This window comes from Leuciscus leuciscus, assembly GCF_965113295.1.
Source record: "Leuciscus leuciscus genome assembly, chromosome: 21".
NCBI classification, from domain to species: Eukaryota; Metazoa; Chordata; class Actinopteri; order Cypriniformes; family Leuciscidae; genus Leuciscus; species Leuciscus leuciscus.
The window spans coordinates 31470143-31493209 of NC_138745.1; the positions used below are offsets into that span (position 1 = coordinate 31470143).

The window sequence follows — 23067 nt, forward strand, 5'->3', positions numbered from 1 at the left end:
CACACTTAATACAATAGAGATCAGACAAAGATTGACTGAATAGAATGGAACTAAATACAAACACAGATGAACACTGATTAACAAGACAGATGATACAGATGATGATGATGATGATGATGATGACTAAACAAGTGACAAAACTGACGCGGTAACAGGTGTGACAGATTAACTAATGAGGGTTACTGTGGGAACAAAGGATTGGCGGGAAAACAGAACAAAGAAAGACATGTGACTAGGGCGTTTTTCCACTGGGTTCGTTTGCTGCGGTCCGAACCCGAGTGCGCTCGTTCCCGGCGCCCCCCGCAGCGTTGGTCTGGTTTCACACTCAATTAGTTGTATCGAACCCAGGTGCGTTTGCAGTGATCTTACGTCATCGCAAACGCACACGGAAAATGCATGGATAATACAACTCGACTGAGCATAGCTGTAATTTGTCTGTTTTTTTGGTGCTATTATGCACAACATAGTGAGAGACATCACCTCTTCAGTGTCCCACAACGTTCCCCTGCCACTCATGGTTGTCGTGTGTGAGGAAACAATGATATCGACAGTGATACGCATGCGCGGGATACTATACTTCCTGAACAAGCGCGCACCCGAGTCCGTGTTGCTTGCACATTAACGTGAACCGCGCCACGGTTCGGGAGCAACCGAGCTCAGACCACCTCCTCCAGGTAGTCTCGGGTTCGGTACTCTACTGCGCACCCGGGTCCGATGACAGCGTTCACATTAGCGATTTTTCATGCGAACCGTGCCCCGGTCCGCACTAAACTGCCAGTGTAAGACTAAGGGCGTTTTTCCACTGGGTTCGTTTGCTGCGGTCCGAACCCGAGTGCGCTAGTTCCCGGCCCCCCCCGCAGCGTTGGTCTGGTTTCACACTCAATTAGTTGTATCGAACCCAGGTGCGTTTGCAGTGATCTTACGTCATCGCAAACGCACACGGAAAATGCATGGATAATACAACTCGACTGAGCATAGCTGTAATTTGTCTGTTTTTTTGGTGCTATTATGCACAACATAGTGAGAGACATCACCTCTTCAGTGTCCCACAACGTTCCCCTGCCACTCATGGTTGTCGTGTGTGAGGAAACAATGATATCGACAGTGATACGCATGCGCGGGATACTATACTTCCTGAACAAGCGCGCACCCTAGTCCGTGTTGCTTGAACATTAACGCGAACCGCGCCACGGTTCGGGAGCAACCGAGCTCAGACCACCTCCTCCAGGTAGTCTCGGGTTCGGTACTCTAGTGCGCACCCGGGAAGGATGACAGCGTTCACATTAGCGATTTTTCATGCGAACCGTGCCCCGGTCCGCACTAAACTGCCAGTGTGAAAGCGCCCTCAGATGAGGGTGAGTATCTTTGTAAAATGGGTGCATATGGTTGCATTTTACTTTGTGACTTCACCAGACTTAATGTAACGAACTTTTAACATTTTTAACAGTTATGGGAGGAATTAGAATGAACTAACGGTTACACTTTATTTTAATGTGTCCTTGTTACGTTGTAATTATACAATTAAGTAATACCAATTAGCCACCTGTACGGGTTTTAAGGTTACAGTTCAGTTTAGGGTTAGTTGCTTGCAATTGGTTTTAGTAAAGTAAGTATATGTAACATGTGTATCAAGGACACTGTAAAATAAAGTGTTACCGAAATAACTAATGAATGCTTTATTGCAATTGCTGTTTGCAGTAAACATGAAGCAAAATCACATTCACAAAGATTTTCCCCTTACAATTGCCAATGCCAGGACATAAAACTACTAAAGAAAAGATAGCCATTTCTCTAAGCAGCTTTCTGGTCTACTGTTAATGCAATTGTGTGTGTAATGGATACCTAATTCAGTTTCAGGACAGAGAGGAACACTTGTTTCACAATGACGCAACCTCCAAATTGAGGTTTTAATTGTTGCGTGTCAAATTATCTACATCCTGATAACAGTGGTTAGAAAAGACTGTAAAATTGTTTCCAATTATAGTGTACATTTAGCTGTAAGTGGACATATTATGAAATTGTAGGGTGCAATGCTTAGAATGCCGCTCTTATAATGGAACATGTTTTTTGGTTCTTCTTTAATTGCTGCTTACAAAAACAAAGGACTGTTTTTGCAGCCTCTTCCGGGTTTTGATTGATCATTTATTAAATATGAAACATTTTATGGCACCTATGCTGATTGGATATTTTGTCCAGGACTGTATGGCTAGCCTCTTCAGGTAAAATCCTAATCAGGAAAAGAGGAACTGCAATCAAATGGAGAGGGCTGCCGGGCTTCCTCTTGTTGCTAAGAGACAGGTGTAAAATGAAAGTTCTGCTCTGAAGGAGCGTTTTGTGTAATTGTGACCGTTCTGAACAAAAACAGGTCATATCTTTCCTCCACAGTGTGAAGGTACAGGAGTCTATTGACAGTTTTCGGAGATATCTGCCATATGCCGTCAAACACAGAGCTTTCTATGCTGTAAGTTCTGCGCTCCTGCAGATAATGACTAGATCGCCATTCGTCGCTCTGTGTTTGCTATTGAAAAGGAAAAGAAGAATTCTGAAACTATTACTGATACTGAAGTGAATGAAATATTTAAGTCGAAATTTCTGAGCTTTACCCACAAAGAAAATTAAACCGACAGGGGCCTTTGAGAAAATTCCCATTCACATATTCATGACTCATTTAAAAACATTGCTCAAGAAACACATTCTGACTTCGACCAGAAAGGGCTTAAACTGCATTTAGAAAAACGTTTAATTTCTGTTTCCATTTGCACAAGGTTTAGGACCACCGCCTGAACATTTTGCCTTGACAGACTGAGTATATTTGCAAAGAATTTGCCAGTCGCACACTAAGAAAACAGTTAATTCGGGAACTGTTAATTCCAACAAAACTCTCTTTGCTCTTTTAAGCTTCACTCAGACATGGACACGGAAGATGGGCACGTGAAGTACGTCCTAACCGGAGACGGGGCCGGAACCGTTTTCGAGATTGATGAGAACTCGGGTGATATCCATGCCACCAGGAGGCTTGACAGGGAAGAGAAAGCGTCTTACACCCTAAGCGCAAAAGCCGTCAACAAAACCTCTGGACAGGATCTTGAGAGGGCCTCGGAATTCATCATCAAAATCCATGACATCAATGACAACGAGCCAAAGTTTGCCAAGGACACCTACGTGGCCAGTGTATCAGAGATGTCGAATGTTGGTGAGTTTCTGCCTCAAGTTTTAAAGGGTTAGTTCATCCAAAATTATAGAATTCATCATTTGACTTCAGAAGGACTTTATTAACCCCCTGGAGCCATGTAGATTACTTTTATGATGGATGGATGTGCTTTTTTGGGCATAAAAAAATCATGTACTATTCACTCCCATTATAAAGCTTGAAGAGCCAGGATATTTTTCTTTTATATAACTCTGATTGTGTTTAGCTGAAAGAAGACTTGAGGGTGAGTAAATTATGGGATAAAATGTATTTTTAATGGGGGGTAGCCAATAAGATCTATTGACAGATCTTAAAATATCCCATCTGAATTCATTCAATTATCAGTGATTTTAAACCCATTACGAGCAGCAGAGAGAATCAAAGTAAATGAACGGGATGCTGCAAGCTGAAATCAATTACTCTTCACGAAGCAACAAATTAACCCGCAGGTTTATCTTGAATGAATCAAAACTCATTTGCAGTTCCGACAAAAACAAGGCAGCCGTTTTTGATTAAAGATTTTGTGCTATGATAAGATAATCATTGTGGATCTTAATCATTGTGACCCGGCAAATGAATCAAAGATTAATCACTAGGAAATGAGGAAATTATGCTTGAAGTGGTCCTGGTGTACCTATTTGTGTTTGTCAATTCATAAAGCACTGTTTGAGAACGCTTTACACAATGTCTGTGTAAAAGGTTACCAAACAGGTATTACATCTTTTTGCATTTTTCCTTTTGCCATTTTTGACACATTATTAACATCAAGGAGAGTTGGGTAAGGTGTGTCAGTGGGTGAGACGTATTGCCTTCTAGAGCACAATCTTCATCATGCCACCATCTATTTAGGGTGCTTTCACACTGACAGTTTAGTTCGAAATGGGTCAAGGTTCACATGAAAAATTTGCAATGTGAAAGCTGTCATGCGGACCAGGGAACGCACCGGGGTGCTGAAGCCGAGACTACGGCTGTGTCCAAAATCTATTTAAGGGGACAGTCATTTTTAGTGGTGACCGAAACCATAGTGGACGTTATCAAGTACACTCATTCAATCCCACAATGCATCACAATAATACTATTACGCAATAACGAGTGTACAACCAATGTGTAGCTCAATGGCTAGAGAACACCAAATTAATTCCCACGTCTGACCAGAAGATGGCATCTGCAGCTGAATCATCCATCCATCAATTTCCCTAACTGATGGTCCAATCAATCAATCAATCAATCAATCAATCAATCAATCAATCAATCAATCAATCAATCAATCAATCAATCAATCAATCAATCAATCAATCAATCCCCAGGATTTAACTAACCCCTTGACATGACAATGTTTTCCCAACTTTCTTTGAGAGATCATCATTCTGTGGCATACAATTCTGAATATTTGTTATCATATTATTTATTCACATTTTGTTAAAGACAACTTAAGAAAAGGTGTCACAGCTTACCCCACTCTCCCCTACAGCAGAAAAATGGAAGACTATAAAATGAGCTTGATTCAAACTCGCATCACCTGAACTCCAAAGTTTCAAGGATTAGTTAGTTGGTTAGAACAAGCTAGTTAGCCCTTGCTGGTACTGTAGATGCCATAACTACACAATCTGGACAAATAAAACATATTTCTGCTGTGACCATTCAGAAGTAGCCGTGTAGTCTGATGAAATTTTAATGAAAAAGTTAGCGAGCTACATATTGTCACAAATCACACAAAAAATGTCATATTATAGAAGATGCTTCACCAGTGCCCAATATTTTTTGAAGCATGAAATTGACTAATATTTTTCCCTGTCTGCTACCTTTTAAGTCACAGCTCAGGATAGTCACTAGTGAAGGGTTTGGATATTCATTCTTGAAGTGCCATCGGCCAATCAACACTATTGTCACATCCTTGTTGTGACATTTTCAATGCAACATGAAATGAAATGTGTTAAAGTGTATAGGTATTTGAATTTCTGTTAAGTTCTGAATGTCTCATCGGAGAGTATCTTAATGCAGCCATGTTTGCTGAAAGATGGATCCCTGAGGCGTGAAACACTATCAGTCATCCTTTCAGACAAATGCAAGACCCACTCCAGGGACTCTCAGTTGGATTCTTGCATTACAGTGCCTGATCTCCTTTATGTCTCTGCTGCCGAGAGTCTCAAAGCACCTGTGTTTTACAAGCTGAGAACATGCAATGTTGTTTTATTCAGATCCTTCAGAACATGATACATGTCAGATTTGCTGTCACTACTGATATTTATTTCCCTCACAAATTTAAAACCTCGTCACGTTACAGCAGTTCAACTGTGGGCAGAGTTATTTATTCAACACAAATCTGGTTACAACAGCCTTGTAAATGGACCACAGTCTTTTCCCCCAAGGCTTTTGCACTTGAAACCGAAGCTCAACCTTTATTTTTTCCGCTTCTCTTTCTGGCATGCTCGTTCTCCCTTTCATTTCTTTATTTCTCCATGGGGTTGAAAGTTACATCATCCCCGGCACCCCGTAACGTAAATGAGACACCGTGCTCGTTTGACACTTCGCTGGAGCTCTTCCTTTCTCCCGCCTGTGTACGAATTCACGAGCGGCTCTGCTTGCCAAACCATGAGGTCACGGTGGCACTCGCGTTTAAGCCGAACAAACCGCCCATGTGTTGCGAACGTGCCTGCCGTTAATCAGATCTGGCCATCCATGAAGTCTGAGACTCTGTTTCCCTCCGTGTTATCGGAATGGGATTGGAGGGCGACAGATGTTTCCGCATTCATTAGTATTCTCCGAGCCGTTCAGAGAGCGAATGGCACTCGGCGGAGGTCTTGTTGATGCCAGGGACGCCGCTGATCCATGGCAGAAACAACATGTGCATTCGGTCCACCTTCAGAGGTGAGACTGAGAAGCCGCGAAGTCACCTCTAAAGTCTATTCAGAAGAAAGAACTGTAAGATGTCAGTAGTACACAAATGAGAAAGGCGAAACCTCATAGGAAACTATTCACAGGAAGCCGTGACTGTAATGGAAAGCGCGGCTGTTGGCAACTACGAATGAGGAGTGATTTTGCCCTTCATGTGGCAGGACAAAAGTTGTTGTCGCTAGTTATATCTGAGTCCAGGCCAAGATCAGATTTTATTGTGGGTAATGATGTACTACACTCGTGAAAACATTACAAGACTTTCAGTAGCACAAAGGCCTCGGCAATATAGCTACAAAGAAAGACAGAAAAATCTTGATATTTTTTAGCCTTTTGATGATATTCAAAAATGGTTTTTGAAGGTCTGCTTGATCTGAAATGGCCAGAGAGTCAATGAATTTTGTTCCACTAAATGAATGCAATAATTTTCATGTATAAGTACCAATAACATCACAGCAATATTTATCTGCATATGTTATAATAAAGAAGTAACATTTAAAGAAGTATTCGCTAACACAATAATTTCCCATATTACATAAAATAGATAAAACTGCAATATTCCCATATATTATTATAAAAAATAAATACTGTGCATAATAAAAAATACAAAAACTTTGAATTGATTCACAGAAATAAATCAAACTTACCAACACTAATGCCATTTTTTGCTACTGAAGTTTAAATCAGAGAAGCTACTCATACCTCTCTGTTTTAATACTTTTAATAGTGGCGAATAGTAAAATATTTCAAAATGACTTGTGATATCTTGTGAATTGCCTACAAAATCATTGTGAAAATGTAATATACTGCCCTAACAGCAGCCAAATGGGTTTGAAATTAGTTTTTTTTTTATTTTTAGTTTTTTTATTACTATACACCATGGCCATGGTCAAATTTTTGAAGAGCTTTTCATATCAGAGACATTTTTTTTTCCCCTCCCACATCTGTCCAAAGCCATATCAAGCTGAAAATGAACCCCCTAAAATCATGTTACTTCTAGATTAATTGGTGTAATTATAATGTTTCTTTGAGCAGATTATTGGTCTGACGTTTCCCAGCAACATACAGCAGATTCCATCAGAGCGGAAAATGAATGGGATGACCCAGTGAGAGCGGGCGAAAGAAAAACTACAATTAAAGATATGTCCATCTCACCGTGCAGCTGGAGTAATTATGAGACTAGGATTTAGATAAGAAATACACTGAGATAAAGATGAAAGAACGAGTGATCATGCATTCGCCTTGATCATTGCTTGCGCTGGGAGGGTGTGGGTCTCTCCATATAGGATATTAGCGAGTTTTACAACTTGGAATTTGTCGTTCATGGTGCACCTTTAGGATGCACTGCTTTGATCATGGTTGAGGTTTTAATACTGGATGTGGGGATCATGTTTTACACTCATGTTAGGGCTCTTTGGAACTGAAATACCTTGCTCTATAATTCTCTTCTACCCTCTCAAGGTGCATTTGTAATGAGAGTTACAGCCACAGATGCAGATGATGAAGCCTATGGAAACAGTGCCAAGCTGGTTTACAGCATACTGCAGGGCCAGCCATATTTCTCAGTTGAACCTGAAACGGGTAAGTTGAGCAAAGATGAGAGAACAAGTATCATTTGAAATGATTAAAAGATGGGGTACAATACTAATAAGGTGATACAGCATTTGCCAACATAGTTTCTTACATGTTGTCGGTGAATCGCATTAAGCCTGTCAAGAAAATGGCCAGACCATATTTCACCCTAGATCAGCATATTTCTACAACAAAGGAATTATAATGTGCATTAAGAAAACTAACACAACATTTATGACATTGAGATTTTTTTTTCTTTTTTTTTCTTTTTTCCCCCGCATTTTATGTTTGAGAAAATTCACATTTTACCACCCAAATTACCATTACTGCAATCTGTCTTGAAATGTTTCTATTCTCGTTACTTGCAATTATGACTCTAATTACTTTATACAGTATTTTTCTGTATTAAAGTAAAAAATACAATTTTTTTTTTCTCAAAAACAATTATAGTTTTCTATCTGCTTTACTGAATTTGGTACAAGTTAAGTGTGTTGCTTTAAAAATCAACCAAAAAACACATACATTCTGTTCTCATGTTCTAATAACCTTATCACAACATAATTTGAAGATTGACATCCTACTCAATTAAAACTCGCTCTTTAAAATACCCCAAGGCTGGGAATTCATTTCCATGGTTATGTTTATTCTCCCCTCGTCCAACCTTCTTTTTTAGCGTGACATTAGCATATAAATAATGAAGTCAGAGAAGCTCATTAGATAGCACCTAAAAACTGTGTCCATCCATTCTGTCAGGCATCATAAAGACGGCGCTTCCGAACATGATTCGAGAGAACCGGGAGCACTATCAGGTGGTGATTCAGGCCAAGGACATGGCGGGACAGATGGGTGGTCTCTCCGGGACCACTACAGTCAACATCACCCTTATGGATGTCAACAACAGTCCTCCTCGATTCCCACACAGTAAGAACACAAAATATCCATCCATCCATCCTCTACTTTTTGCTCTAAACCTTTAAATAAAAGAGTTTAATGTACTAAGTGGCAATAATCTAAAACAAAATGCAAAGCTTTCTGCTCAATCCACAAGAGATCAACTGCAAATAACGCAAAACCGTAGCAAAAACAGACCACTTTTTGGTCACATGAAACTAAATTATGACTCATTTTGATGCAAATTACCCTGAATTTATTATTACAGTATATGGAATTTGATTAAATCTACTGAACAAAAGGCATAGAACAAGCCCAGCAGGTTTATATCAAATGAACAAGAGTTTGATTGCCAGTCAACAATTAATAATTGATGCAGTCTAGATTATCAGAGCGTTTATGAGCAGAATTGTGGTTGGACTTGCAAATAGACTTCAACAAAAATCATCATATGCAATGAACTGTTCATGTTTCGCATTCCTCCGCAAGTGATATTTCATAAGAACCGCAAGCATGTACATGTACGTTGTGGTTCATTTGAATTATAATGGAAATGCTTTGGGCCCATTTCTCCTACTGACCAAGATGAGTCACACTGTGAACCCAGAACAAAATCTCCACAGAGAGAGGCTTTTAGAGTGAGAGAGAAGGGTGGATGGGGGTAGAGAAAGAAGGACAGAAACTAGAAGACAGAGAGATGTAGAGAGAGAGAGAGAGAGAGAGAGAGAGAGAGAGAGAGAGAGAGAGAGAGAGAGAGAGAGAGAGAACAGCGGGAGCTTAATTTGGGGTGATAATCCCTCTCTCTTCGCCACAGTCTCAAATCCAATACAAGAGCCACATCAGAAACAGTTTCCACAAACTGGGTTTAAGAAGAACCTTCTCCAATGGCTCATCGGAGCCGAAATTCTATTAAAGAATAACCACTGAGAGGCAGCTCTGCTTTTCCCCCCGAGAGAAAGATAAACAAATAGACAAATGCACGCTGAAGCACCCCGCTCGAGAACAAAGAGTTCGTACAAACACCTGACTGTTTACTCAATTGATTTATTTTGCTCTCCTTTTCCAGGTACCTACCATCTCTCCACTCCAGAGTCGGCCGAAATCGGATCATCGGTGGGCCGTATCAAAGCGTACGACGCAGATGTGGGGGAGAACGCCGAGATGTGGTTCACCATCCTGGATGGCGACGGGCAAGATGTGTTCAATATCATCACAGACAGCACCAGCCAGGAAGGAGTGATCATAGTAAAGAAGGTAAACAGCCCCTATATCTAAAGTTTTAAACATGACACTGTAAGTCGCCAGTTAGAAATAAAATCCGCACCATGCCACGGTCTTTCCCTCATTCTCATTTTCTCATTCTTTCATACGTGTGCACACGTCCATACAAAGCAAAGTGCTTAGAAAGTAATCCCCTAAATCGAAGCCTTCGTGTCCTATCAACTTTACAAAGGTGCTTAATTCTATTCACAGCCCCAAAAAAGTCCCTTTTTTCCTTTTGTGTGGCACAGGGATCTATTTGCCTGCTGAAATCTGCCTATAGCTTATTTCCACTCTTTGTCAGGTCAGGCTTTGACGAGGCTCAGGCAATTATGCAAATCTTATTGCTTAAACTAGAATAAAAGATAGCTACGGAAGAAGACCTGAATGGGCGAAAGGTAAAAGATCGCACCTTGAGTCTTTAATCGTTTCATAATTAAAGGCTGCATTAAAGCACGATACCCTGCCTTTATAAAAAAAAAGACATTCAACGTTAAAGAAAGGGGATAGTGATAAGCACACTTCAATGAACGCTTCCAAAAACGAGCTTTAGATTTGGAAAAGTTTAGAACATTGCTAGAGAATGTCGTAAATCTGTGACCGAATAGACCTGAGCTGAAACAGATCAGAGAAGTATAAGCCTTCCTTTATTCAGACAGGACATGAAGACTGGCCTAACATCTTATCTTTCTTCTTGTAACCTTTCTCCCATTCAGCAACTAGATTACGAGAGTAAGAGGTTATACTCACTACGGGTACAGGTGACCAACACGCATATAGATCGACGCTTTGAGCACCTGGGGCCTTTCAGCGACACGGCGATGGTCCGAATCACAGTCACGGATGTGGACGAACCTCCGCTCTTCAGTCGGGCTCTGTACATTTTTGAGGTGGACGAAGACACCCCGGCCGGCAGCTCACTTGGCACGGTGTCAGCTCGGGACCCTGATATAATCAATCACTTGGTCAAGTGAGTAACTATTAGTTGTTTTTTACAAACATCATCACCTTACGTTTTTTGTTGTTTAAAAAAAAAAAAAAAAAAAAAAGTATAAATGTATTAAAGGGGTCACAACCATTTTCACCTTCTCATTGGCCCTTAGAAATAAATTATTTTAATGCTACTACTCTTTTCAAATTTCCGGGGTTCTCATAAGTCATAGTTGGGTAAACGTATACCTAATACCTATATTGGTGAATGGAAACTATAACAAATATCATTTTTGTTTTACCAATTGCTCCAAAAAAGCTAATTATGATAGCGTTTCAATGACTTTTGAAAGGAGGAAAAAAAATATTAAGAAATTGATTACGGTGTTCAGAAGGGAGAAAGATCAAATTTGCAGTCACTCCCTCAGCCGTTGCATTAGAAACACTCACACAGCTGCATTAAATAGTTTTCTGTAATGCCAAGGTCATTCAATACAATGTATATAGTGTTATAAATGTACATACATGTTTTAAAAAAAATGAAAATATAAAAAAATACTTGGCTAGATTACAGTGTTAATAACTGTGGAAATGTATCATCACAGTCTGTGAAAAGGGTCCATTACCACAATTTTCACCCAATTGGCATCATTAACTTCCGAACGAAGACGATCATGTTGCCGCATTCTGCGTGACGTCTAGTGATGCACCCAAAGAAACATTCTTGGCTGAAACCAAAAATAGTGGTCACATGTTGGCTTATTATTTCATACATTATGCAACATAACTGGACTTAAAAAATAAAAATAATATTTACATAATATTTAATATAATTACCATGCATTTAATATTAGACTAACTACAACAAACTCAAATATTATTTTTATTTGACATTATTAATAAGAACCATATAACCATATTTATAAATATATTATATATTATGTTATAACCATATATAAATATGATGTAAATAAAAATTAGCAAAATATATTTTAGAATACCAGACTCGTTTTGACTACACAAATGTTAAACACTAAACAGTATTATTTTTATTTCAAATATTATTAGTAATCCATATTACTTCATACATTTTGAGTTTCTGAAATGTGCTTCTTTAAAAAAAAAACTATCTTACATTAAAAGATTAAGGAAAACTCAATTCTGCATGATATGACCCCCTTTAATGTTTTGGTGTTTGTGAATCTGATGCTCTTACTAGCTTTGTGATGCACTTGCTTTCTGTCGCACTCATTATATTAGTTTCATTACCATCCAAAGGCTTATTTAGCTAATAAGGAGGCTTCTGTCAACAGATAATCTTAGCCAGTGTAACAGGCAATTTAATGGTCCAGTAGATATTTGAACAGAGGGACTCTTTGTAATTAAATGCCTTTGAATATGAAGCTAACAAACAAGTGGCTCTTTTCACCTTAGACACAAATAAAAGGTGCAAAATTCAAACAAAACCTAACATCCAACACTTGTGGGGAAACAGCAAAATGCCACCAAGAAAAGTGCTTCCCAAAGCATCTGAACATGAAGTTCATTATGGCATATAAAAAGCAAGCATAACACATCTTCACCTTCCACATTTTAGTTGTTGATCAGATTTTTTTTGTGCTCGGTTAAATCCAATCCATCAACATGTTCCCAAGCGTGCGCGTGTGTAAAGGTGAGGGAAAAGCGAATTATTCATGGGGCCTCAGTTGGTGATTTCCCTCCGGAAGTTCGGCAAGATGAATACAGGCGCTGTTTTATCTCTCCTCCCCTCCCTTTCTGAATTCAGACTTTTATAAGTCACAAAGTTGATGTGAAAGAGTGTGTCTTGTCTTTCGTCTCCTGTCCACATGCTCACTCTATGAGCGATTGTCTGAAAAGCCTGTCCTTCTGGCTTACTCATGCACGTCACACTCAGTTGCATATTTAAATGTCAGCAGAATATGTAAGCTGACATTGATAAATGGGTTTAATAGGAAAGATTTCCTTTTCTTATTTCATGAAAACAAAAGGCAGGGGATCAACAGAGTGATTAGCATTCAGGCTCTTTCAAACGAGCCACTTCAAAATTCAAAACACGCAATATGCGGTTAAGGATAATTGATAGTTGCTAGTTGCAAGGTTTTCGTCACAGCTGCCTTTTCATCGCATAACGCATAACTGATTACTTAAAAATTAGCAGTTACTGGCATGGAGCACCACTATTCTGCTGGGATAAACAGCATTGCTGGTCTTCAGGTTTTGAATGCTACTGTGCTGGCGTTGCAACAAGATGTAATCAATGTAAATCTAAAATAATTCAGAATAGAATTTCCTAAGTATTCAATACCTTTAATATGATACACACTAAATAAATTCATGAATGAATGGATGAACACCTATTCAAAATTTTTATTTTAGGTGAAAAATATAAAATCCAAAATTACCAATTATGTATGCAATCTAATACTTAAATATTCACTGACATAGTTAACTGTTTTTTGAAGTTACATAAATAGTTCAATAAAAATCATCTGTGTGTAGTCAGTTTTTTTTAAATTGTCTGTGGTATAAATACACATCCATCTGTAAGGTGTAACATTGTAACATTGAGTCATTGTGGCATAACTTACACCATTACAACACTCAAAGCAAATAGTAATTGAAAAGCACAAGGCATGGGATGATTACAATAGATTTTCAATGTCCCCTGGAGTACAGTTACAATCAATAATTAAGAAATGGGAAGAGAGTGGCACAGCTATATCTATCTAGAAGAGGATGTCCTCAAACAATGAGAAATTGTGCAAGAAGGAAATACAAAAAAAAAATAGCAAATTCTGAAAAAAACAAGTGTCACTACCTAAGATTCGAAAGACAATCGACAACTGTTCTTTACCAGTCAGAGATTTATAGGAGAGTGGCAAAAAGAAAGCCACTGCTAAAAAGTTGTCATATGACATCTCAGCTATACAGAAGGCATGTGGGAGAATTTGAAGCCAGCTGGAATAAGGATCTCTGATCTGATGAGACTAAAATTGAGCTTTTTGGCCATTAAAATAAACGCCACGTCTGGCGTAAGCTAGACACTGAGCATCAGCAGAAACTCATCATCCCCACTGTGAATCATGGTGGTGGCAGCATCATGCTGAGGGGCATATCGCTTCTCTGCGGCAAGTCCTGGAAGGCTTGTGAGGGTAAAATTAATACAGCAAAACGCAAGAAGTCCTGGAGGAAAACCTGATGGGGTCTGCAAAACACCTGCAGGAGAAGATTTGTTTTCCAGCAAGACAATGACCCGAAGCATAAAGTCAAAGGGACAAAAAAAAACAACAACTAAGTTTTAGTGGCCTGGAGTGGCCCAAGCATTTATGGGTGGACTTCCACTCATGATCTCCATGCAACCTGACTGAGATTGAGCAGTTTTGAAAAGAAGAATGCGGAAAAACTAACTTTAAAACATAAATACTTGCACAAATGTGGGTTGTGCATCATTCAGAATTGCTTGAACTTAATTTGAATTCAACTGGTATAAAAATTTATATATATATATGAAGAGTTCAGATGCAAAAGCCTCTAAATGCCATCTGAAATTTTCTCATAGAATGATCATTTTTATCAAGCTCGTATATTTAAATTCAATAATTTCACTTAAATGGCAATGAAGATTACCTATTAATTGTCATTTAAGTGAAATTATTGAACTTAAATACACAAGCTTGATAAAAATGATCATTCTATGAGAAAATTTCAGATGGCATTTAGAGGCTTTTGCATCTGAACTCTTCATATATATATATATATTATTTTTTTTTTATTTTTTTTTATGCAATTACTTAATGAATTTCTTTGAGTTGCAGTTCAACAAACTCCACTTCCTGCCATTCCAATTCAAGTTCACCTCCTGTGGGTGTGGCTGATTCAACTGAAATTCATGAACTAAAAAGAAGCCAAATACATTTTGCACAATTATTTTTAGCTTAATAACTTTGTATAACTTTGGCATGAAAGACAAATTTTATGTTGAACACTGTCAAAAGAGCAAATTAGATCCTATGTGATTCAATGCTGTAAAACAACAGCACATAAAATGGTTATTTTATTGGTTACTTTAGACATTCTGTTGACTATATGTAACGTTGCACCTGCATGTCAACTAACTTTCATTAGTCTACTAATACTCAACGAACACTGTTAGGGGTAAGGGTATAGGATTAGTTGAATAAGGGGCTACAGTTTTATTAGGTATGTAAAATAGCTTGATATGAACTTGCAAAGTTACTTATAGTCAGTAAAATGCCTGTTGGGGGACCATCACAATAAAGTGTTCGCAGTTATTAAGCAGACAGTCTTTTAATACTTTACTTATACTCCAATGAGAGTTAGTTGACATGTATGTGCAATATTACTTGACTGATGTTTAAAGGCGACCATCAAATAAATTGTTGACCAAAAAACTTCCAAGATGGTGAATACTATTTTTAATATGCTGTAAGCCAATCTGGGCCAGCATGGGAATTCAAAATCTGTTTTGTTTTTAGTTTTTTTTCAGCAGGGTAGTTTGTAGCCGTGGTCTTAAAAAGCAGAGGTACAATGAATAGTTTGTTGTGCTCGGCATGTAACTAACATCAATACCTTTGACTGGCGCAAATTTGTTCTCTAATAGAGATGTCAAATCAAATACGTCCTGCCGTTTGAAGGAAAATTAAACCAGTCTTGGCTGATTTATTTTGGCTGCCTGCACAGGCACTGTTCTGGGCCCTTGATTATGGGTGTGTGATGTACCCGTATTCACTTCATGGGGCCATGTTTACAGCACTTTAAAACACAGAGGATGTTCCGTCCCTGTGCCTGGGCATAATCAGAGGTCCATTGTCTTGCATTCATTACCGTCATTCTTGTTTCAGATACACCATTGATCGCCACACAGACCTGGAGAGGCTGTTTAACATTGATTCCAACAATGGGACCATCAGCACACTGCAGACTCTGGACAGAGAAACTTCCAAATGGCACAACATCTCGGTCCTGGCGACAGAACTCAGTAAGTTTGCTTCGTGAGCCTTTGCTGGATTACTGATATTAAATGGGATAATGCTGCAAGGTTAATTCTGCAAGGTTTACTTTAGAAAATGCGGAGAGACATCGCCTTTCAATTTAAACTGTGAAATAGTTATGAAGTGAAATTCATTTTAAGTGTTTTTGTTTGTTCAAACCTGTGAAAAATAATGTGTTACAACGTTATCTCAGGTGGACTGAAACCTCAAGAGCCTCAAGACATTTTCAGAAATGGCTAAAACCACAGCACTGCAATAAATGACTGATGACAAAAATCAAACTGTCAACTTGAGTTGTGGTTTAATACATGTTTTCTCCATTCTCTTTAGAAGAATATATGCCTAGGGTAAAAGGCTGAAAGACAAATACAGAGAAACAAAATTAGACCTCTTGAATGCAAACTGAATATCTTCCAAAATTGCTGAAACGCATTAATCATTGACGTCTAGGTACTGCCCTGCAAACCAGAGTGCCGGTGTTTATCAAAGTGCGAGACGTGAATGACAATGCGCCTGAATTCGCCATGTTCTACGAGACCTTTGTCTGTGAGAATGTCAGAGCCGGTCAGGTATGCTGCTTTTTCATCTTTATTTATTGTTACACAAAAATATTTCACTGGACGCCTCTGCTTGCTTTGTTTCTTCCACTGTTCTATAGAGCTTTAGCACTACATTTATGATTAGAATGGTTTGTTATTCTACACAGATCTATTTTAAGTTAGAATGAAGTGAATAATCTTGGCTTATTATGTTTCCAGCTCATCCAGACCATAAGTGCTGTGGACACTGATGAACCTCTTGTCGGGCACAAGTTTGTTTTCAGTCTAAGCACCATCAATCCAAACTTCACCGTCTTCGACAATGAAGGTAATTCAATGGAAGCCTATTTTTGCATCAAAAAAAAAACAAACAAAAAAACATAGAACTGTTAAGCACACACACACACAGATTTATATTTTATATATATATATATAACTTTAAATACATTTTAAAGAATAAATACGTATAATATATAAATAAAATAATAATAATAAAGTCACATTGTGGATACACACTACTGTTCAAAAGTTTGATTAGAAATTTCAAAAGAAATTAATACTTGTATCCAGCATGCCACATTAACTTAATCAAAAGTGGTAAAGACGTTTAACATTTTTACAAAATATTTATGTTTCAAACAAATGTGATTCAATTATCAATACAAGTTGAAATTATTTGCAAAAAATATATATTGTTTAAACTCCAGAAAATTAAAAATTGTAAGTAAATTGTTGGAATCAATCATGATGTCAATGATCCAACAAATAAACGGCTAGCTAAAAATACAACTCAATATTAAAGCTTTGCAAACAACACCGTCCATCACACAGAACCTCGGTTACTCTCTCTTAATCTTGACATAATTGTCTTGTAGACAACACAGCGCGGATACTGACCCGCCGGGGCGGTTTCAACAGAAGAGAGATGAACTCATACCTGCTGCCTGTCGTCATCTCAGACAACGATTACCCCATCCAGAGCAGTACCAGCACACTGACGGTCCGTGTCTGCGCCTGCGACAGCCGTGGGAATGTGCAGACGTGCAGCACTGAAGCCCTGCTGCTCTCAGCCGGACTCAGCACCGGAGCCCTGGTGGCCATCTTACTCTGCATTTTAATACTACTCAGTAAGTGTTGAAGTGTTTAGCTATTTAAAAACATCCATTCGGCCCTGCATGGTGCCTCCCTGAACAGGGTGCCCCTGGGCAGATGCCCAATTGCCCATATGGTTAATCCGGCCCTGTTTTAAGCCACCCTGTCCCTGTTTACTTGTATAATTTTTGTTTACTCTAATGTGTGATATAACACCTCATCATATACAGGGTGCTTTCTCAAAAGAATTTAATAGACTATATCAATATCTATCATCTATTGCCAAAACATGCACTGATGTCATACCATAGAACAAATCCACCAAAAAGTGCAATCAAAATGGCTCAAACAGAGGCGAGAAATGTGTTGAAGCTGCTTCTGTTGTTATGTCTTACCACTTCAGGTCATAAATGGGATGCTACTGTGATTGAGTCCTACATCTCTGGGTTGCACTCAGAACAGGGTTTGTTTACTCAGAAGGAACTTTAATCACCTTCTGATGAGGAGGAGACTGTACTTTGGCACAGTGTTGTGATTGGCTGTGGACTTCAGAAGTGGCAACACATTATGTTCTACACGTTCTTGTGGATCTGAAAACCTCTATCAGAACTGGCCGGTTTATCATAGTCTTTGTTTACAAGTCTTGGAGCCAGATTTACTAAACAGGGCGTGAGAGCGCAATCCCATAAAAGCGCCGATGGGAGTGTAAAGTTCTTTGCGTGATCTACTGACGACATGCAAATCAAAGAACACAGACAGAGCTGGATCATTTCCATAATGACTAACACAACCTACCAAGAGCAGCGCAAATTAGCGCCTGGTTTAAGACATGCTCTTTTCGGGTGGTAAATAATGGCACAAATACCAGTAAATTGACCAAACCTAAGTAAGTAAAAGTAAATTATCTTGCAGGATTCATTTAAATACTCTCATCCCATTAATTTTGCATCTGAAAGGGAAACCCCTACAAATGCATATGAAATAAGGTCAGCCGTAAAATAATAACCCGGTCGTTCCAGCACTAATTTTTCACGCCGTGTCTTTAGTAAAAAAAAAAAAAATAATAATTCCGCTGGTGCAAGCTGTTAGTAAATCTGGCACCTAGTTTCTAAATGGTATTTTAAAATCCAAAGAATTTTTTTGACACAACAGTCAGAAGTTATTTTAACACTTTACAATACGTTTCAATATGTTAAGGTCAAAAGTGGATGGATGTATAATATAGATAGATAGATAGATAGATAGATAGATAGATAGATAGATAGATAGATAGATAGATAGATAGATAGATAGATTTTTCTAGACCAACACTGCTTGTTCAATGCAGTAAATGTTCTTATATTTAATCTCAAAACTACACTAAAGATAAAACATATCTGCCTTGAGGACATGGACCAAAAATAAACACTTAACATCTCAGCGATGTGTCTGGCAAGCAGAACATAATGTATCCTGACCTCTTGTCCTGCTCTTCTGATGATGCAGCACAGTGTGGGCCATGCAGCATCCTTCTTGTGATGTTTATTTTTCATTTATTCATTTGTATTTAGAATTTTCTCCAAATATTTCCTCCAGACAATAAAAAAGTAGGGCACCCCATTAAGACATTACTGTAGGTGCTCTCCCTCTCTTTCTTTGCTTTTCTCAGAAAGTGCAGCGGTGTGGAAAAATAGCTTTCATTATTAAATGTATGCAATTGACAAAAAAGGCCTTTGTGTTCTTCTGAGGCTTAAGTAGGTCGCATGCTACTACTTGACGTCCTAAAACACCACTTGTGCAAGGTAATGCGGTATGAAAGCACAGCCGGTTCTGAACAGCATGTGGCTGTGTTGTTTCTGTAGAGAAAAGGAAAAGAAAAATGTTGTGCTTAAGATAAAACATCCATCAATAAGTAATTGTTGAAACTGCTGGTGAGTGCATCTCTCAAGTCTCCAATCTAACCTGAGGCAATCCGTCATCATTCAGCATTTTCCTCTATCTGCCTCTGTTTGAATGGGATAAACGAAATATTTTAAAGGATGTCAGGTAGACTTAACTATGTATTATTCATGCTGGCCAAAGTGGTTTACAAATTTAAGATGTACCATCTATTTTGAAATAAAACAGCAATGCTGCAAGTAAACATGTTCAGAAAGCTGTTACTCCAACGTCAACGTTTCCCAGTACTTCAACTGTGTTGTGTGCCGGTCAAGTGTTTTAACGTTGTGCTCAAAGTTCTAACACTTTTAACTTTGACACTGTGTGTCTCTGACCTATTGAATACATGACATACAGTATGCAATGATGGGCCAGACTTCATGAAGACAGCTCAAATGCTTCATAATTTATTTTTTATTACTTTTAAGTCATGGTGCATGCGTTTTTAAACCAGTATTCACCACAGCATTCAAAAACATTTTTTGTGTATTTTTTTTTTTTTTGTATCAAAGCTGGTTTGGGGTGCATATATATATATGAAGAGTTCAGATGCAAAAGCCTCTAAATGCCATCTGAAATTTTCTCATAGAATGATCATTTTTATCAAGCTCGTATATTTAAATTCAATAATTTCACTTAAATGGCAATGAAGATTACCTATTAATTGTCATTTAAGTGAAATTATTGAACTTAAATACACAAGCTTGATAAAAATGATCATTCTATGAGAAAATTTCAGATGGCATTTAGAGGCTTTTGCATCTGAACTCTTCATATATATATATATATATATAATTTTTTTTTTTTTTTTTTTTTTTTAAACACTACTACTACCATACAAGCTACTCATAACTCATAAGTAGTTGAAAGTAGTAAACTTTACTGTTACATTTCCATTACACAAGTCACGGTACTAACAAGTAAATACATTAACATTTGAACATCCATGTTTAAAGATCAATACCCATATTCAGAAGTCATGATGTTATAATGTTAAGTCATAAAGTCACTAATGTTCCTGATTTAAGAAACCTAATTGTAAAGTGTTTCCATAAAAAGTAAACCAAAATATTCCAGGTGCATCGATCCAACACGAGCGGTGCATGTATATAATTCATGTTGTCTTTAAAGGTACTTACTGTACAGTAAAACTGCATGTTGAATTCAAAAGAATAAAATAAAAAAAATGGTGCAATAAACCGTGACTAACATTATAAGTGAAAATTAAGAACATGACCCCTTTAAAACCCCACTAAAATGATATGTATACGTTTTGCACAACACAGACAATTGTGCGCCGTGTGTTCAACCACTTCTGCCATCTCATATTCTGTTGTTCCCCTGCACAGGCACCATCTAGTCCACCACTGATCCTCTCTGGGCAAACTTAATATGGATACTTTTCCCGTTATCCTTCTCCATTTTCAGTATCTTCCCCTAAACCCGTTTGCTGGCGCTGAGTGGACAGGTTACCGAGGACAGAGCTGTCCCAGAACAAACTATTGAATCTGTCTGCTATTCTCTTTCTCTTTTGCTCTCAGGCTCTTGCTCTCCACTTGCCGCTCATTTTACATTATTTTTGTTGGACCCTTTTCTGATGAGCTGGCTAATGCAAACCCAAGAATATTCATTCTAAGATGAAGTAGCCTGTTTACGCGGCCAGAGCAAGAAATATCCGCATCCACCCTACACTCTTTCACCAGCGTTTCCCTTCCAGATCACAGAATGATCCCCGCACACACCACAGGCCCCCAGGCTGGGCAGAACACAGCATGTTGCCCCCCGCCGTTCCTTCTTCATAATTAACACCTGAGTGGGAGGCAGGGGCGAGCTCTCCGATTACCTGCTGGGAGGAGAGAAAAGCCACTGAACAGGAAAAACAAGCTGCAAACTACAGCACCTGTTCCCTTTTTAGGACCATAATTCCTTCTTCTCATCTCTATAGCTCAACATATGAACATTTTCTGAAAATTTCACCAAACAGTTGTAGCACTTTTGTATGCGGCATTTCAGCACAAAAACCTGTGCCTTGTCGTCAGATTTTTTTGCACAATTTATAAAAAAACATAACTTTTTTTTCATGAAAAAAAAAAAAAAAACCGTAAAGTACTAAATCAAATATTCTGTGAATTAATTGTTTTGACCCAAAAAAAAAACAAAAAAAAAAACAGAATCCCAGTCAAAGAAATATTGAACTACAATTTTAACATGCTATGAATCTAATTTCAATTGAATTTGTTTCACTAAATTGTGTTTGATTATGTTTCACATAATTTGTGAAATATAATTGATTGGATTATTAAATAACTCCATGAATGATTAAATAATAATGAAAATACCAACAAAAATAGGCATCTCATCCCAGGGGGCTTTTCATATACAAAAAAATAAAATAAAATATATACATATTAAAAAAATATTAAATACAATTATGATTATTATTATTTGTAGTTATATAATTTTTATAATAATTTTTTATTGTTTTTTTTGTATTATTCATTATTCATTTATCATTGTTATTTATTTTATTATATTATTATAATACATTGTAATGTATTGCGGTGGGTCTCTCTCTTCTGTATTCATGATTACCCTTCGGTATTCATGATTACCTTAAGCGCATGGCACCTTTTGAAACACACTCCTCTGTATATTCAGCTAAGCTCTGTCTGTAGTGCTGTGCGCTGCTCACTGGGTTCTTATCGGGCTGCTCTGCTTTAGCCATCCAAGAACAGCCTGTGATTCTTCGGCAGTCCTTTCTTCTCGCTGCAGTGATTGAGATTATGCACGCTCTCTCTATCTGTTTCTCTGAGCAGCCACAAACTAGCTCGTCTGCTTTTTTTAGCTGACTCAGTGCATCTGTTTTCGGTGACTGTGACACTTTCATTGTCCTGGGCATCGATTGTCTGGGACCTCGCTGATTGAATTAACTAAACTTAATCATAAGGTCTCACTCTTTGGTGTACTGTGTAACGTGCGTGTTGCTTTAGATATTGTACTCTGTATCGGTTTACAATGCCACAGCAAAATAAATTGGTTTTGCTTGTATGTTCTTTAGTTGTGAGCATGCAGTTCCAACTGAATGATGGAAAAACTACTTTGAAAACTGTTAGTTATTTCAAGTAGCTTATCTAGCTCAAATGCAAACAACTAACTAAAAGTATCTTCTTTTTTTAATTTAACCAAAAACATTTATTTCTAATCCTGAACTGCAGGGTAAAAAAAAAAAAGAAAAAAATATTTTGAAGCTGTAAATACCTATTTCACAGCCTTTCAAAATGTCATGTTTATTCAGTGTTAAGTGCCGTTTCTGTTAATTTGTCTGCAATTAATTGCCAATTTCTGAGTGAATACTGTTTCAAAGACATTTTTTTTTGAAGTACTCAAGATTATTATCCATACAAATGCTCACTAGAATGAGAATGTCCTTCACCCTGACAACTTTTAAAGACCGCCTGTTGTGAAAATCAAGTTTTTATTGTTGTTTATGTGTCTGTGCGCATGTGCAAATTCATAAGTCAAAACCATTGCTGAGTATTCTCTCTTTAAAACTGCAGTGAACCAAAGACTCAAACGTCTCAAAAACACGGTTTGAAATCGCAGTTTATCTCTACATCACAAATATGTTGTAGCCAATTCTGTCACGAGGGGGACGGGGCTTTAGCATATCATTAACTATTAACTGGGACGCAGGGAGTCTCAAGAGAAACAAGGTTACACCGTTATATTTTTCTGCTGAAATGAAAAATCG

The 23067-nt window shown here is 38.0% G+C and overlaps 1 protein-coding gene across 2 annotated transcripts in view; it reads left to right on the top strand.

Annotated features, from left to right (window-relative positions):
* cdh10b (cadherin 10, type 2b (T2-cadherin)) overlaps positions 1-23067 on the top strand; it is a 49268-nt gene that overhangs the window by 23834 nt on the left and 2367 nt on the right. For both annotated transcript variants that reach the window (XM_082151892.1, XM_082151891.1), the window contains exons 3-11: positions 2899-3193; positions 7544-7663; positions 8408-8575; positions 9612-9799; positions 10522-10775; positions 15619-15755; positions 16219-16337; positions 16527-16635; positions 17183-17434. In XM_082151892.1, the coding sequence (XP_082008018.1) occupies positions 2899-3193; positions 7544-7663; positions 8408-8575; positions 9612-9799; positions 10522-10775; positions 15619-15755; positions 16219-16337; positions 16527-16635; positions 17183-17434 (1642 nt within the window). The remainder of the gene's footprint in view (positions 1-2898; positions 3194-7543; positions 7664-8407; positions 8576-9611; positions 9800-10521; positions 10776-15618; positions 15756-16218; positions 16338-16526; positions 16636-17182; positions 17435-23067) is intronic.